The 17552-nt window shown below is 54.6% G+C and overlaps 5 protein-coding genes across 5 annotated transcripts; 2 read left to right on the top strand and 3 right to left on the bottom strand.

Annotated features, from left to right (window-relative positions):
* Nucleotides 1–3551: 3551 nt before the first annotated feature.
* On the top strand, nt 3552–5350 carry J4E79_009350 (uncharacterized protein; the record flags this gene model as incomplete). The annotated part of the gene is made up of 2 exons (XM_049358196.1): nt 3552–4826; nt 4892–5350. The coding sequence occupies 2 exons, from the start codon at nt 3552–3554 to the stop codon at nt 5348–5350; spliced, it is 1734 nt and encodes a 577-aa protein (XP_049207412.1).
* A 176-nt stretch (nt 5351–5526) lies between these two features.
* On the bottom strand, nt 5527–7247 carry J4E79_009349 (uncharacterized protein; the record flags this gene model as incomplete). Its single annotated transcript, XM_049358195.1, has 2 exons — nt 5527–5642; nt 5693–7247. The coding sequence occupies 2 exons, from the start codon at nt 7245–7247 to the stop codon at nt 5527–5529; spliced, it is 1671 nt and encodes a 556-aa protein (XP_049207411.1).
* A 526-nt stretch (nt 7248–7773) lies between these two features.
* Nucleotides 7774–8549, bottom strand: J4E79_009348 (uncharacterized protein; the record flags this gene model as incomplete). Its single annotated transcript, XM_049358194.1, has 2 exons — nt 7774–8464; nt 8512–8549. 2 exons carry the CDS (start codon nt 8547–8549, stop codon nt 7774–7776), a joined length of 729 nt encoding a protein of 242 aa, XP_049207410.1.
* A 174-nt stretch (nt 8550–8723) lies between these two features.
* J4E79_009347 (uncharacterized protein) lies at nt 8724–9788 on the top strand (the record flags this gene model as incomplete). The annotated part of the gene is made up of 1 exon (XM_049358193.1): nt 8724–9788. One exon carries the CDS (start codon nt 8724–8726, stop codon nt 9786–9788), a length of 1065 nt encoding a protein of 354 aa, XP_049207409.1.
* Nucleotides 9789–12527: 2739 nt separating this feature from the next.
* Nucleotides 12528–14438, bottom strand: J4E79_009346 (uncharacterized protein; the record flags this gene model as incomplete). The annotated part of the gene is made up of 1 exon (XM_049358192.1): nt 12528–14438. One exon carries the CDS (start codon nt 14436–14438, stop codon nt 12528–12530), a length of 1911 nt encoding a protein of 636 aa, XP_049207408.1.
* Between the last annotated feature and the right edge of the window lie 3114 nt (nt 14439–17552).

Below are 17552 nucleotides of genomic sequence, written 5' to 3'. Positions count from 1 at the left end.
GGCACAGCGCAGCAAACGACCTCCTCCGCGTTGTACACGGTGACCGAATGACTATACGAGACATGGGTCAAGAACTCGACCACTCCGCCACGTCAGCGTAGGAAAAACTTGAACAGGCCTGGAGTCTACATCGACGTTGTTTCAGCTACTTTGCATGTTTTCATGTTGATGTAGGCTCCAGACCTGTTCAGGTTTTTTCTTGAATGAGGTGCTGCCTTGAGGGGTATGCTGCGGGCGCCAGCACACCACACGCACTGCACTCAGTCGATAAGCATGATCTGCAACTGGCCAATGCTCGCGCCATCTATCAACTCACGATGTACGTGAGCGCTTCGGCTTGGCTGTACCGGACACTGCCCATTCTTGTCCGAGGGTCTCCAACAATCATATAATAAGACAAGAAAGTAAAGACAGCACCCAAGACAGGTTCCAAACCAGTTTGTACTCTTCCAAACTGTGACAAGAAAGGAGACAAGTGCTGCAAGAACAAGAGGGCGTTACAGAACCATGTCGTCACCAAGCACGCTGAGTGTTATACCGCCGCATGCCCGGTTGACAGCTGCCCGCGCACCAACTTCGCATCGTTCACCCATGTCGACAAGCACATGAAAGAAGATCATCTCGAATGTGCCATGTTCTTGTAAGACAACGACATGATTATCACATGCCGATTTGAGGGGTGCTCAGCCCTCTCCAAAGCAAACGCCTGCTATCGTGTCCATCTGCAGGAAGAGCACAGAGTCAATCAGCCAACTATGCTCGAGTGTGAGAAGTCAGCATTTCATTCCTGCCACTTAGAAGGATGCACCACGACCCACAAGTTCAACAGTCCATCAGAGTACGACACCCATTTGATCCAGGCCCACGCCTTTGTCACTCGAAACCAACGGAAGATCTTCTCGAAGGGCACGGCGTCTCGATGGGTGGAGAACTATGGCCTCTTCATATACAACGCTCCACTTACAAGAGCATGAGAGTCTGATATACTGCAACTATACAGATCTGTTTGTATCGTATCCACATCATGTATAGCACGGACTGGTTACACGTCGCTTATTATCATATCATGCTATCAAAGAAGGTCTTCGAGTCATGGAAACAGCGCGATATGTATAGTATGTAGTTTCACACACAGACAAGCAATATTGTCGAGTTGATATGTACTTCGAAACCGTGCACGATTGAGCGATACTGTTCTGGTATCACCGGGTTCTGTACTGAGACTTCCGTCCTAAGGTTGTACCGACTCCGCTTTCCAAGTGTTCATCCCCGTACATCTTCCTTTGACTACAGTCAAACCTCGCATCGCTAACGCTCTGCAGACTATGTCCTGTGCGTGACAGTGATCAGTTTCGTAAGCGCTCCCTCCATGTCCTGCTCTGGTACCGGTCTTAGTATCCATGGACGATGTACAGAATTCATCTCTGGGACGTATTGCCACAGCATCTCGCGTCTCCGATATCGGGAAAGGCAACAGCATTATTCTCAACGGTGGCGATGCCAAGTTGCTCAAGCTAGCAAGACAAGCGGGTGAAGGCGGCTTCACGTTCAACTTTGTTCACATACATTGACGTCACCTTATTTTTATGGTCACTCACCTTATACTAATAAAACGTGAGTCACCGCGACTTGCGCTGCTGCCTGCTGCCTATATGAAAAGACGTCGACGCCCCCACCACCACCTCACGACCACCCGCCCCTCCCCTCCAACAATGGCGACTGCGAGAAAGACATCTGAGAATGTGAGTACTTGGTAGCAACCTGCTTCCTTGCGCGACCATCTCAGAATCGTCTTCTCGCAGTCGCCCGACAAGCTATCGCGCCACCATGCGAGCGCAGCCCTTTGAGGCATCTAACCCAACCAACACCCCCCCTCAACTTTCTGACGATCCTCGCCACTGATCGTCACCCGAAAGCGACTGCGAGAAAAATACGCCTGAGAGTGTGAGTACTTGGCGGCAACCTGCTTCCTTGCGCGACCGTCTCAGAATCGTCTTCTCGCACACGCACGACAAGCTTTCGCGCCACCATGCAAGCGCAGCCGATCGAGGCACTAAAACAAACCAACACTCCTATATTTATCCAAAAATCACTGTCACTCTCACCTTCATTGGCCTTGCAGAGTCTCTCGACAAGTTATCGCGTCACCATGCGAGCGCAGCCCTTTGAGCCATACAAGCCAACCAACACTCCCACATTTTTCAAATGTCACGGTCGCTCTCGCCTCCACCTGCCTTGCAGAGCTTTTTCGCCAAAGCGCGCTGTTTTGGTTGCCTTTGCAACTTGGATTCGTGCGCCTTGGTAGGCACTCACCTACAGAGGCAGTCTCTCACACCAACCTCAATTTTACCCTCGACAACCCCTCCCCTCTACTCTTTACTCACCATTGCGACCAACTTCTGCTACCCTCATCCGAGTCGCTCGCTCCTCCACTCATCATGGATGACGCATACCTCATTATCAATCAAGCGGAGGCTGAGCGCAACTCGTTCGTCAAGCTCTTCAACATCAATGGTCGCGTCCCGTTATTTGCCCGCTAGAGCAAGAGGCTGGCGATGTCTATGGTGATGGCAAGCTCAACTTTCGTGACGCTATTCCGGCTTCTCTCAAGGTAAGTCCCGACTATACCAGATGCGAAAGACACACACTGACCTTGCACCTCTACAGGAACCCGCAACTCCTAGAACTTTCACAGTTACTCGGCTTCGATTAGCCCGAAGATCTGCTCGCAACTCCCATTTCTCGCGCAGGGTAGCTCAGCCAGACTGCTACATGATCTTAGGCGCAACGTGCTGGTATCCGCAAAACCGCATGTCTTCGTCTTGATGAGCTGTGTCGAAATGTCTGTAAGCGGCGAGTTGCTTGTAGTCCCCAAAAAGATCTTGCTCCCTGTCAACTCAGTCAAAACCGCAGCGAAGCTTGGACTCCGCGCGCTGATTGGGAAGGCAGCGGTGATATGTACAACCGCATCTGTCGCCACGACTCCGAGCTTCAACGTCATCCGTCAATCTCACGCAGTGTTCTTGGAAGAAGCTGGACAGACTAGCGATGCCGAGATTGCTGGCTTCTTCAGCCACTTCTGAAACGCCTGTCTGCGAATATCCATCGGCTCCGTAAACCGATTGGGTCCGGTTACATTTGGTCAGAACAACGAGAACCCGTTCGCGAAGCAGCTGACTTTGTCAACTCTCCTTCGATGGGCTGCGGTAGGCCTCGAGATGAATGAAGTCAACCAGACATCTCGATTCAAGAACTCAGCGCTGCTAGAAAAGTGTGCCCTCGCGAACAATATGTCACAGCTTCAGGCAGTAGCGGGGTCTTTCGATGACAACTCGCTCCTTACATCCCTTCCTATTCACTCATCAACTGCCAACAATGAGAAGAAACGTCGTCAGCGCCTCCAGAGCCTTTCACTCGGACTATTGTCTGGGCTCTCACGCCGTTCTTTGGAACCATAACTCGTTGCGCTCCACCAGTGACAAGCGCAACCCACTCAACTCATCTGCCTTGTTGTCACCCCTGACCACACACCAACTTTCAACTCATTCAAGATGACCGAACCATCGGGCCCAGCTGGCTTTTCAAGCCTCCCGGCAGAGATGAAGACCAATATCTTCGCCTCCGTACGCGACAAAGCCACCAATGCAGCCGTTCGTCTCGTCAACCACGAATGGCGAGACATCATCACGCCAATGGCTTTTTCGAACCTTACGATAGCGTCGGATAATTTCACCCCAGAGATGCTGAACACACTCCTCGAGCCAGGGAACGGCGTCATACCCCACGTAAAAAGTATCTACATCGCCCGCGTTGGCACCGAGAAGCTGTACGGCGCATGCGACTATTCCACGCAGATGCTACTCCAGACAATCATCAGCGAACTTCCAAAGGGGGCACTATGCGCTCTAGGTGGGGAAGTCAATTTGCCCACGGGAATGATGTTTCATCTGCTGCAGCACCAGACGAAGCTGAAGCGGCTCGATGTTCTTTTCAATCTGGGGCTTGGTACTGCCAACGTAAGCTACGCACACGGAGCTCACAAATCGTGGATATCCTCTCGGCTTGCGAGTATCGAGTCGCTCACCGTGATGCCCGATGACATGGGCAGCGAACAATGCAAGGCGGCTGGACTACTCGTACGCAGCGCTCCGAATCTCAAAGAACTCAGGATTGTGACACGTCCTGGTTGCATCAGTCTCATGGCGTATCCTGATCGCCCAGATGCACGACCAGGCTGGACCGTCTTTGGAGGGCCGTTTGAAAGTGGCAGTGCGCCTCCTCGACTCAAGTTATCACGGATGAGCCTGGAGCAGGTGGTCTTGGGGCGACGCGCTACAGCTCTAGTGCAGGGCAACGTCGACTTATCCAAACTCAAAAGTCTTCAGCTTGTGGGTTGCGAGAGCATCGTCGATCTCATGACAGTACTTGCGCCCGTTTGCAACCTCACTGAGTTGAATATCACGATGGCTCGGAATACTTCTCCGCTGGAACACACCATACGAGCTGTCGAAGCACTCCTCAACTCCTTCAACAGCCTGGAAAAGCTTTGGATCGACATGGCAGACGGACGCATGGTCGATGTGTCTTGTATCGCCCGCCACACCTCCCTCCGCCAACTCGGCGTAGACGGCCAGATCACAGACCGCGTACCCTTCTACCCCCCGGGGGATCTGGAAAAACTACTAAAATCACTCCCTTATCTCGAAGGCCTCGCCGTACACTTCCCCCGCCAATCCCTCCACCCGATCCGAGATCCCAACCCACTCTCTTATCTAGTGCCAGACCGACCCGGCTCCGACATGATATTCGACCAGAAGACTTTTCTAGTAAGCAACCCTCCAAGGGTTTATCTCCCCACAACTCTAATAGCGAGAACTGACAACGTCTCCAGACCCATATCGCCGCACACCCCCATCTAAAACACCTCCGCCTCCTATCCCCACCAGATATCCACTATACCGGCGACAACTTTCCTCCACATCGTGAGCCCTGTGCCGTCGGCTTTGCTGCACTGGACGAGATGGTTATGCAGTACTATGCTGCGCATATCCTGTATTACCTAAGCAAGTCAGGCTCGCGAGTACAAGTTCTGGGTATTTCACCAGGTGCAAGCCATATCGTGGAGAAAAGGGGGCTGGAAGATGGGAATGGCCATTCTTGGCCGGAGTATTGGTATAGAATGGGATGGGGTTATAGTGGTGAAGAGACGGGGTCAGTGGAGATGATGGCAGGGAAAGAGCCGGTGAAGGAGAGGGAAGGAGATGCGTTGGGGAAGTTGAAGGAGGTTGCTGTGCCGATGAAGATAGAGCCTGGTGTGCTGGTTAACACTGTGTTTAAGCAGATGTTTTGATGCGAATGGAGAATTGGGAGGGCCGCCATGATGCAAGCTTCAGGCCCTGGATGTCTAGATACCAACGTGTTTGCCGCAGACGTGCGTGCACTTATGTGGTGTGAGTTTGAGATACAGACGTTTCGACATAGCTCATCAAGATGGCATGTAATTGCAGAAAGGTGTCAAAGCAGATGCTACTTCTTCAACACACCCTCCACAACCTTCATAATCTCCACTAGTTCCTCGTCCATCATACTTTTCCCCATAACCTGCACATGCGTAGGTAGACCCTCACACTCATCCGCATCATCTGTGAAAAGTCAGCCTCAAGCATACCCTTAATCAGCAAAGCACACTTACAAGGCGGTTCAAACACCACACCCTCCTTCGCAAACTCCTTATCACCCCCCTTCTCCGCCTTCCCAGCCGCCAACACCCCACTCGGCCAATTCAGCAAATTAACCACAACCGTGTAAATCGGTAAGCCGTAGGTATCATGCTTCGGCGCCACACCCTGATACCCCGGCATGAGAACAGCATCTAACCCCTTCTCCTCCTGCCCCTCTTCCTTCCCAACCTCCCCTACCATGATTCCATGCCACCCCCTCACAACCCCCGCTTTCTGCACATTCAAATCCCACAGCTCATCCAGACTAGGCACCCAATCTTTCAACTCGGGGAACGAGCATGTTGATAGCGAGGGGACGGGTGGTTCCCCGCCATCTTTGATATACTGCAGTGGAGTCTTCTTCGGGTCTAGCATGAAGAACTTCCAGGCTAGCAACGCGGTTTGGTAGAGATCTGGTATCTTCTCATCCAGCAGCACAATCTCATGCCCTTGCGCTTTCAGTTTCATCGCCGTGGTATGCAGCGCGCGCGCGATGGGTGGGTGGAGCGGTCGTTCTTTACAGCCCCGCACGAGACCGAACCGCAGGTGCGTTGGCGAAGGCTGGACACAGCGCCAGGGCACGTTGAGGCTGTTTTCGTCGTAGAGCCACGGTTTCGCGTCGCCCACGCTCCGCATGAACAACTCGTAGTCGCGGACGGAACGGCCACATGGGCCTATGACTACGGGAACGGAACCTGGACTTCCCAGTCGGCCTACTGCGACGCCGCCTGCGAACGGGACGCGGCCTGCCGTTGGCTTCAGAGACGAGCCGCCGCAGCAGATCGCGGGGATGCGGTTTGAACCTGCTACATCGGTTGCTACGCCCAGGACGCTCCCTTTCATAGCGAGGAGGGCGCCCTCGCCGCCTGTAGAACCGCCGGCTGTGTGAGATAGTTTGAGCGGGTTTAACGTGCGGCCGAAGATGTTGTTGTGGGAATCCGCTGTCATCATAGTTTGGGGTAGATTGGTTTTGACGTAGAACACCGCGCCGAGGGAGTGCAGAAGAGTAACCAAGGAGGAGTTCGACGCCGCGGGCGGGTGCGCGAGGAAAGATATGTAACCAAGTGTTGCTTGGACGCCTTTTACGTTGAAGGAGTCCTTCAAACTAATCGGCAGTCCATGCAACGGTCCCATAACCTTCCCTTCTCTCTTCAGAAAATCATCACATTCCCGAGCCCGAGCAAGCGCTTCCTCGAACATAATCTCTGTCAGGCAACTCACGCACTGCTGCGCCACAGCTGCTCTCTTGCAGAATGCCGTCACGACCTCTGTGCTGCTTAATTGACCTTCCGCCATCATCTTGACCAGATCAGTGGCATCGTAGTTTTCAGTAATGTCTAGCTCTTTCTCGCTCAGGATGCCGCATGTTCGCGGCACATCTAGCACGCTTATACTCGACGTTTCCGTGTACTGAGATGTTTCCGAAGACGGCAGCCGCCAATCTTTCGGTATCTTCGCGTACACGGATTCGCGTTTCGAAGCGGCGAGGGTGCGCCAGTCGGGTATGGATGGTGGTGCTGCGGTCATGGTGTTTGGTGATGGGATGACTGGGGTTAGTAGATGGATGGGGATCAAGGTCGCTCAGGTTGAACTTGTTAGGCAACGAAGGATGGTTATGTTATGTGAAACGGGGTTTTGAGGTAAGGAAAAAGCAAATGACAGCGGTGAGGATGCAATAGCGAAGACGCTACTGTGTATCATGGTTACATGCTGATGATGAGGGGTTTGGGGGGGCTATGGGGAGCCGGCCGAGGTTGCCGAGTCGGAGGGAGATCCCGAAAGGCGTGCAGCGTGGGGATATGTGGGTTTGGACTGGGGTATTCAGGTGCGTATGATGACTTTGTGCGGCATGCAGAGTAGGTTGTTGTTTGGAGAATTGCCAGAACTTCGTTTGGATCAATGTCTGGATGTCCAACGTAAAGATTTCGCTAAAGCTACATGAGCTATCATGAACGCTTGAACTGGGTGGCACCATACCGGTAGAAATCTAAAGAACGCCCATGGTCTGATTAGAACTGCTTTGAGGATATACTCCCTGTATCTGCCACATTCCTCAATCCCTCCTCCTCTCTCCCCTCTCGTGTGGTGACCTGCTTCTCGTGTCCTTTCGCCGTCTCCGGTCTCTCGATAGTGACCTCGACCGCTTCGCATCGACATCGCGTTCGCGCCTGCGTTCTGTATGGTCGTCTCGTCGCTTGTAGTCGCGGCTTCGTGATCGGTGTCTGCGCCTGTCATCGCGCCCATCGTCCCTCCGCCTGTCGCGCGACCGTGAACGTTCTCGATGTCTGTGGCGTCGCTCTCTGTCCCGCGAACGACTCCGCGATCGATGACGTCTCCTTCGCTCTCCGTCGTCATCTCTGTGTCGTCTTGAACGCTCCTTCTTCCCCCTCCTCTTTGCCTTGTCGTCGTCGTCGTCCACTTTGGCTTTCTCGTCTAGCGTGTCTTTGACATCTGCCTCGTGTGCTTTCTGGCCGAGTGGCGTCAGGTTCGCGTTATTGCGTACTGGCACGGGCAGACCCATGGCAGCTAGCATGGCGTCTTCCTCGGCCTCCTTCAGTTTGCGCTTCTCTTCCTTGATGCGCGCAGCTTCGGCTTCTTTGGATTCCTCGTCGCCCTTTGCGTACCAGTTGAGGTCGCGTCCTTGTTGCCAGCGGCCGACGGGGGCCATGAGCGAGTGGCCCAGGTAGTTTTCGCGTTGCGCATCGTTCTTGACGTCTTCCCATTTGAAGTCGGCGCGACCGCCACTGGGATTGTAAGCTGGTGTATTAACATCAGAAGTGAGGAAGCTTACCGGCTGCCTTCTTTGCGCACTGTCTGTACGAGATCCATGGTGTTGAGTGTCGAGTTGTCGTGGTAGTGGTATGCATTAGACAGCGCAAGTCGATTGCGGCCAACACGCGGAGGTGAGAGGCCCGTGCTACCTACCAGTAGCTTCTCCATCACCAACCTCCAAGAGCTGCCAGACAGCCCGAACACTCTTCACTCACAAACCCCGCCGCTAACATGCCTCCGACACTCCCACCCCCCGACGAGCAGGAGTACGATGCGCCCTCGACCATCGCGACTCTGCCCGGGCAAGACCTGAATGCCGGAAACAACCTCTTCTGGTACTTCACCTCGTCGCCATGGTTCGATGCCGAGGAGTGCATCAACATATCCGTCTTCACTAACCTCAATCTGCATGACCCGGCCAATGCTCAACAAATCATGAATGATCCGACGCTATGGAATCAAAGACTCAACAGTGTACCACAAGGAATACAATACGTTATAGCAGGCGAAGGGCAGGGCGAGGGCCATCCATGGATTCTCCAGCGCCAACACAAGGCCGAGGTCACAGATTACGACGGCAACAAGAAGAACGGCATGTTTGTCGAGGGCAACTGGTACACGCACAACACCAAAGTTCTTATGGCGCCGAGTTTGCTGGACGTTGTGCAGAGTAGACTGCTTACCGTCGCGACGCGCATGGAGCAGATGGCTGAGATATCCAAGAACATGACACACTGGACACCTGCGACGGGATACTCGTACTTCCCTCCTTCACACGAAGCGGCGAAAGCGGCGACTACGGCGAGTCGAATTGGTAGTCCTACACTGGCGCCAACAGACCCAGACGCAGCGGGCTCGCAGTCACAAGGAGCAGGAGCCACGGCACAGGCGACAGACCCACTGGCATCCACCACCGAGTTCTCAGACGCGCTGTTCATGCACTCGCTCAATCTCACAAACGCATACGGAGACGAATACATGGACGAGAACCCGCTGAAGGGCGAGCCAGGCGCGTTTGTCTTCGAGGGCACCAAGACCGCTGTCAATGCGAGGAACAAGGCACAAGAGCAAGCGGCACAAGCCTCACAGTCTACACCTGCTGCAGGGCTGAAAATCGAGACACAGCCACCGAGCAGAGCGCCATCTGCAGTAGGCACACCAAAGGCGGTAGGGACACCGACGACACTGGAAGCGCAGGGTAAAAAGGGCATCATCGCTCCCGCCCCCAAGAAGAAGAAGGACAGGAGGAAGAGTCAAGGTGGACTTACCAGTCCAACTACACCGAGTGTGCCATAGGTCTGTCGTGCAGTCATCGGCGTAGGAGCAAGAACCCATTTCCTTTCCATGATACCCCGGCTATATACAAGTCAAATCCAAAGATCGTCAAAAGTCGTCTTTTTCCGATTCACCATGCGCTTATACCCGTAAACTGACGTACGATTACCGATAAGAACACCTGCAGCCAACCGGAATGGAAGGTGAGATGCGACATCTAACGCCTCTGACTTTAGCCCGAACGCCGAAGTAAGCCACAACGAAATGGCCCCCAAACAAGCCGTTGATCAACATTTTGCGTGTATAAACAGTCGTCGCTGCCACATTCTACTCCAACCACGACAACATCTCCATCCTACTCGCAAACATGGTTCTCCGAAAAGTCGTCATACCAGCCCCTCCCAATCCCCCCTCCACCACGACACCTCCTCCAAAACAACCCCACGACTACCTCCCCGTCCCCAACCCCATGCCCAGCTACTGGCTCCAAAACCCGCATCCCTACGCCACCCTCCGCAGCACCCCCTCCCTCCCCCCAACCTGCGACATCGCTGTAATCGGCTCCGGAATGGCCGGCGTCCTAACCTTATACCACATCCTCAAGACTAGCCATCAGGATTATCTTGAAACAGGAAAACGCATGCCGCGCGTCGTCCTCCTCGACGCCCGTGACCTTTGCAGTGGCGCCACCGCACGCAACGGCGGGCACTCCAAGATTAAGACGGCGACGCTGGCGGGTATGCAAGATAGCAAGATGAGGACGCAGATGGCGGAGTACCACCAACGCGTGATTTACGAGCTGAAATCGCTGGTTGAAGACGAGGGGTTGGTACAAGAATGCGAGTTTGAACTCCGGCGTAGTTTTGATGTTTTCCAAGACCGCGAGGAGTTTGATAAGGTGAAGACGGTGTTTGATGATGCGGTGAGGAAGGGGGAGGAGTGGACGAAGAGTAGGAGTGTGGTTGAGGGAGAGTATGTGGAGGGGGTTACTAGTGTGAAGGGGGCGGTGGGGGCGTTTACGTGTGAGGTAGCGAGTTTTTGGCCGTATAAATTGGTTACGGGGGTGCTTGGGGTGTTGGTGGGGAGGTTTGGTGGGAGTGGGGAGGATGAGGATGGGGATGGAGATGGAGGTGGGGAAGGGGTGTTGAATGTGCAGATGAATACGCCAGTCACGCACCTCACCACCTCCTCTACACCCAACGGTACCATTCTACACACCCCCCGCGGCACCCTCACCACTACATCCCTAATCCACGCCACAAACGCCTACACGCCCTCTCTCCTCCCCTCCTTCCGTGGCACAATAACCCCCTACAAAGGAATGAACAGCCACCACGTACCCACCCATCCCATCCATCCCCACCTATCCAACACCTACAACATCGCCTTCGCCCCCTCCTCACCCAGCCACCCAACAGGAACAGACTACCTAAACCCGCGCCCCGACTCCAGCATCGTCGTCGGCGGCGGTTCCTGGCTCTACACCCACTCCTCCCCCCACAACCACCACAACAAATCCCTATGGTACAACACCGTCGACGACTCCTTCCTCACAGGCCACTTCCCCCCCTCCATCTACTCCCACTGGACATCTTACATGTCTACAACCTTCCTAGGCTGGGAAAACAGCGCCGCCCAACCAGACAGTATCTGGACAGGGATCCAGGCAATGACGACAGATGGGATGCCACACGTTGGCCGTGTTCCAGGGGTAGAGGAGGGACAGTGGATGTTGTGTGGGTTTAATGGGGGCGGGATGGGTATTATACCGTTGTGTGCGAGGGCCGTGGCGAAGATGGTGGTGGAGGGGAAGGGGTTTGAGGATGTGGAGGGGGAGTTTGGATTGGTGGGGGGGTTTGCTACGGGGGAGGGGAGGATGAGTGTGTGATTGATTGATGGGACGGGGAGTTGAAGTGTATGTATGTGTAAAATGCCAACTACAAACTGCATCTCGTGTTGATCAATCCTCTGACATTCAACATGTGCATGGATGATCCTTGGTGATACTAGTTTTCGGCGCGAGAAGCGCGTTCTATGGGTTGGGTCTAATTACAATGTACGTACGGGATTAAATCTATAGGTATATATATACAATCTGAGAAAGAAGCTTATTTACTTAACCGGTAGTGTATCTACCGTAATGAATTTTGATTCTAGGAAATCGTCACTAGTTGCAGAAGACGTACTAATGAGTGGGTAAATCCCGGATCCTTTTCGCGACCGATCGACTTTTTGCGAAGCGGTGCCATGCTTAAAGGAATCTCCGACGGATACGAGTCTTGACTAACTAATCATCCCTAAGAAGCGAATTGTGGAAGAGGAGAGATAGGCTCCTCTCGATGCCAACAGAAAAAAACATAAACTCCATCCCAGATGCCGCTTGCTTCCCTTTTCATATTTGAGCATTTGCAGTTTGACGAAAGCCTTCATCAGAACAGTTTCTTTCACCCGCCAACAATGCAAGAGTCCCAGAAGCTAGCCACAAACACACCCGTGAAGTAACAAAGGAGAGATACCAAGCGACAAGATAGAAGCTCGAAATGATGAGGTCGTCGGTGAAGTGGAGTGTACAGGTATAAGGTAGAGAGGAGAGGAGATAGGAAATGGTATCTCTAACGGCTACAATTTGAACGTGGAGGGTTGAGGATTGGGAATAGTAGGACTCTTGCTTCCTGGAAACAACGTATTCCTCGAAATCAAAGCAAAGAAAAAAAGGGATAAGAAAAGTTGTCAAGACTACAAGTGGCAGGTCATAGTGCCTTACCACACCCACTCAAGGTCACCCAGATCGTCCGTGATCTGGGCGTGTTCGGTATGAGAGCGCCAATCTTTACTCTTGTACCAGTTGTCCACCTTCTGCTCCCAGGAGCTGACAGGGTGGTTGTTGTTTTCGTTGTGACTGGAGCCCCAGTGGATCGGTCGTCGGCCAGTTCCAGTCCGGCTCCGCTTCCGGGCGGAGTTCGGAGCTTCAGCGGACTTGGGCGACCTCATTGGCTTTGACGGAGTCTGCTGCTGAACTTGCTGCTGGGCCTGGACGGCAGGGCTGCGTCGACGGTCGCCGAGGGCAGCCCACTTGTCGGCAGCAGAGCGCTTGGGGCTGCGAGCAGGTGCTGGGGTGCGGTGCTCCTCGAAGACGAATCCAGTCGCCGCGCTGACGTGGTCGACCGCAGAGCGAATGTTCTTAGGCGAGCGATCCCTGCTGTTGTGGACCGTGGCAGGGTTCTTCACCTCAGATAAGCCGCGAGGGGTCGAGACGCCAGATCCGGCTTCAGAGACAACAGCCTTGGGCTTGGGCTTCTCAGCACTGAAAGAGTGGCAGTTGTTCTCAAGCTCAGCAAGGAACTGCGCATCGTCATCCTCCTCATCCCAAAGGTCACTCCAGCTCTTCGAGATCATGTCGCGCTTCTTACCGAAGACGGACGAAATGCTGTTGAAGTTCTTCGCAGGAAGCGAGCCAGAGATAGCAACGGGCCGAGATCGAGTGAAGTTCATCGACTTTGGTTCGCTGACGTCAACCGACTTGAAAGATAAGCCTAAGCCAGAGTCCACAAAAGATACGGCAGAGGCGCTATCTGGCTTGACATCGTAGGGAGGACCCGGGAACATGTCGTCCTCGTAGATCTCGTCGTCAGGAATGGCTGAGAGCTGACGGAACTGCTGAGGTGGCGACATGGCCAAGGCCTTCGCCCATGGGAATGAACCATTGTTCTCGAGTTGCGGCGTCGAGATGGAAGGAGTGCGGAGGGGCTCACGATTGGCTCCGACGGCGACGACGTCACGCTCCTCAGTGCAGAAGTCATCAAGGCTCTCGTCATCGGTGGTGAAGCTGATGACGCGGGCCAAGGCATCCTTGACGGCGTTGAGGTTGCGCCTCTCGGGGTCGATGGCCAAGCACTGCCTGATGACCTCAAAGGTATCCTGCGACATGTTGGGGAACACGTCGAAGAGGCTCTGGCGGTCGAGAGCAAAGTCGGCGTACAGAGGGTCTGAAGTGGATGGGACAGCGAAGGGGTTGCGCTGGAAGAGGATGTTGAGGAGGACGATGCCAATGGCCCAGATGTCTGCCTTCTCAGTAGAGTAGCCTGTGTTGCCAGGATCGTACTGCTCAGGAGCCATGTAACGGTCGCTGCCTACGGCAATCTCGTAGGACCACGTGTCGGTAGTGGCAAGACCAAAGTCGCCAAGCTTCATGGAGCCATCCTGGGTGAGGAAGATGTTCTCGGGCTTGATGTCGCGGTGGTAGATACCCTTCGAGTGAATGAACTCGACGGCACCGACAAGCTGCATCATGAAGTCGCGCACGTGCTCGGTCTCGAGGGGACCCTTGCCAACACGAATGGCCTCGTACAGGTCGCCGTTGGAGCAGAACTCGAGGACTAGGTAGATGTGGTTCTGGGTCTCGAAGGACTGGAGGAGGTTGACAACGTTGGAGTGGTCGCCAAGGTGCAGGTGAACGCCAAGCTCCTCGGAACGCTCATCGACTGCGAAAGCAGAAGGGCAGTTGACGGCGGCGGTACTCTTGGTGATGACCTTGATGGCAACATTGTCGCCAGTTACGAGGTCCTTGGCCTGGAAGACCATGCCAAAGGAGCCATTGTTGAGAGGGGAGATGGTCTCGTATCGTCCATGTAGCACAACGCCGTCGTGAAGGTGATCGCGCATGCACTCCATTGGAATAGTGTGTAGTGGAACGGGGTGGCTGTCGTGGTGAAGCCGAACAAACAAAGGAACAGGAAGAGGGGAAGCTCGATATGCGGATAAACAATGGGCAGACAGCCGAAAGCCCAAAAGCGATGCTCTATCAGACTTTTAGGTGACGGAGTCTTGGGAAGATATCAATAAATGGTTGTAATGGCGGCCGATGGTTATGGGATAGGTCGGACCGGATATGTCGTAAGGCAGCAGCGGGAGGCTGGAGAAACAGAAAGCAGTCGTCGGTGATATGCACAGGAGTCCGTCGACGGAAACAGCAAGGAAATGCTCAAGAGAGTGTGGTTCTCATTTGTCGGTATTAATTGCGTATGGATAGCTCGAGTCAACGAGCTGTCAGGGTGGGTGGAGGAGGGATGGAGTCGTAGACGTCCGGAAAGGAAGAGGTATCGCTGCGTAAAGAGAAGAGAGTCGTAACACGTGGAAGTGGAGGTGTCGTCGGTAGGCAGACAGTAGGGAGGTGTCTGGATGACGCTATTGACGGCGTGAGTCAGATGGCACGGGCTCACGCGGAAAGGGAGCTAGCAGGCTGTCGAAGGTGGTCGAGACGATGCTAGTTGGCGGTTCGCTATGCTGGATTCGATCGAAAGAGCATCAAACGTCTGCCTGGGAAAGCTATTGCGGCGGCGGTCGGGTCGAAGTGAGGTGAGGCGAGAGATGAGGACGAGCGGGTACTCGGACTAGCTAGCTGTCGGACGGATGTCGGGATGGCCAACAGCGGACTCTCAATATCACATCAAATCAGACCCGGCGGTGACAGCTATATGGTCGAGTAGATGCGTGTATAGCGTGGTTGGCGTGGGTGTGTCGGGAGTCGGCGGAGGGCGGAAGGGATGGTGTTGTTGACGTTGTTGACGTCTGAGCTGCGAGCGGTTGCGGCTGCGGAAGGAGCGAGGGAGGAGCGGTGGTAATTAAGGCAGCAACGGACGGTGAGGGTTGTGGTGGTGATGATGAGGAAGCAACGCTAGAGCTTGCGAACAACGACGAGAGCAAAGTAGGTGGGTACGTGTTATGGAGGCATCGGGAGATGGTGGTGAGGTGATAGCGGGTAAAGGACGGCCAGCTGGGTATTAGAGGGCAGCGCGCCAGGAGCTGCTGCCCTCGGGGGACCCACCAGTGGCAGGGGTCGTGCTTTGGGACTAGCGGGCCTGGCTAGGGATGGCTACGTGGCTTGCATTGGATCAGGTGCTAAAGCAGCACGAAGACCTGGCCAACCGGCGCCGCCACTGGCCTGCCAACTTTCCATGACTTTCTATCGGTTTCCACCGTGGTCGTCACCCGTCGTGCCTGCCATCACTTGCGCCCCGTCCCCGTCGGTCGTCCCTGCTTTGGCAGCCGGTGGGTCCTGGCCATGGCATCATCTCTTGCACAGTCATCGGCTCCACTCTGATCTCTGTGCTGGCGGACGAATGCGCAGAAATTAGCTATGACGAGCGCTGAAACATTGTCCTGGCCGACGCGGACAGGGCGCACTTCCAGACCTCGTCCAGCCTGTCCAGCCTGACCAGCTGTCGTGCGCCAATGCTGGCTTAGCCCCAAGCGCCGCCTTCAGGGCGCTGCTGATCGTAGCCCGTTGCACCGTAGCACCCAACTGCCACCTGGCCTGTAGAAGCCCGCGCCCGCCCTCCACGAGCTGCTCCAACGCGACCGTTATCTCTCGTTTCGTGATGCTTGCCACTTTGTCCCGCATGAGCCTTGCGCTCTCTGCACCCGACATTGGACGTCCTGCTGTCGTGTGCTCAGATTGTCCGCAGTGTATCCGTCGCGCAGTACTGTGCTATCCAGGGGCTGATCTACGCCCCAATACAGCATGACAAGTGTTTCGTCGCTAGCTCGCGGCCATTTGGTACACTATTCGGCTGACTACTGTCTATCGTCCCTCGACATCGGCCTCAAGGGTCGGGCGGGTCGCGGCAAACATTAGAAATCTGGGGAAAGCTCATGCTGCGATGCGATGCGATGCCATTGCGGCTGCCATATGATCCTGACAGGCTCAGGTGGCATCGCGCCGCTTCATACAGCGTAGTCGGGGTTCATGCTACCGCTCTACCTGAGACAAAGCCGTGTATGCGCTCACGCCGCAATAGCCTCGCGCGTCCATCCCGCCTCGAATCCTCTGTTTGTTGTCTTGCTGCGCAGGATCCGGAGTAAGCTTCCCACTGCACCCTAAAGGAGGGCTCGCAGTAGCTTGCAGTAACTTGCAGCCTCCTGCATCCACAGCCACCCAGAGAGCGTCTTGGACAGGCACTCGGCGGGCTACTGCAGGTAACATGCACCGGGCCATTTCTTTGTACCCACTCGCTGTACCTGTCCCTGGGCTACCCATGAGCGGTGTAGAGAAACAAAGACAACACACTCTCCCCCAGCCTATAGCATTTTCAACTTTTTGCGTTGAGCCGGGAGGATTTGCGTGACAGGCGGACGTACAGTGGGTCGGCTGCGGAAGCTATGTGGAAATCTTGCGACATCGAGCATCGACATGGCCGGGTTAGCCAGGAACACCCGTCCATCTCACCATGTCGCGAGTGAAGGTGTGGATATTCTGGGGCTCGCATGACGGTGTGCGCCTCAACGACCAGCCTCATCACGATCATTGCCACGAGCATGTACGATCATTGCAAGGAAGTCGTTGGGGAAGAGCCATCGTGACTGTACGCGACTGCCAACCTTCAACCCCCGATGCCCGATGACTCCTATGCTTTTGAAAATTTTCTTCTCGACAGCACGTTCACGGCTGTCAGGCCTCATCCGGCATCGTCAAGGAATATTCAAGGAACTTGTTTACACATGTCAATAATACACAACTTGCGGTGGTAACCTCACCGCCATGTTTTGAAGTTCCCGTCCTCAAGCCTCGCACCAGTTAGCTGCCAGTCCAGACACACAACTACAGTTCGCAGTATAGAGGCGCTATAGCAGAGATTTTCTTCTCACCGCCGTTCACCGCCCTGCACTCAACAACAACAAGGAAACAATGTCGCCCGCGTCCCTCGACACCGCGCGCTGGAGCCACGCAGAGGTAGTGTTGCTCGACATTGGTAAGTCGCTTGCCATTCTCGAGTCCCGCATGGCTAG

Source organism: Alternaria viburni (assembly GCF_023758015.1).
Source record: "Alternaria viburni strain BMP 2772 chromosome Unknown scaffold_24, whole genome shotgun sequence".
In the NCBI taxonomy this organism is placed as follows: domain Eukaryota; kingdom Fungi; phylum Ascomycota; class Dothideomycetes; order Pleosporales; family Pleosporaceae; genus Alternaria; species Alternaria viburni.
Note: the sequence above shows the minus strand (reverse complement) of the source record. Positions and strands in the feature narration are given on the sequence as shown.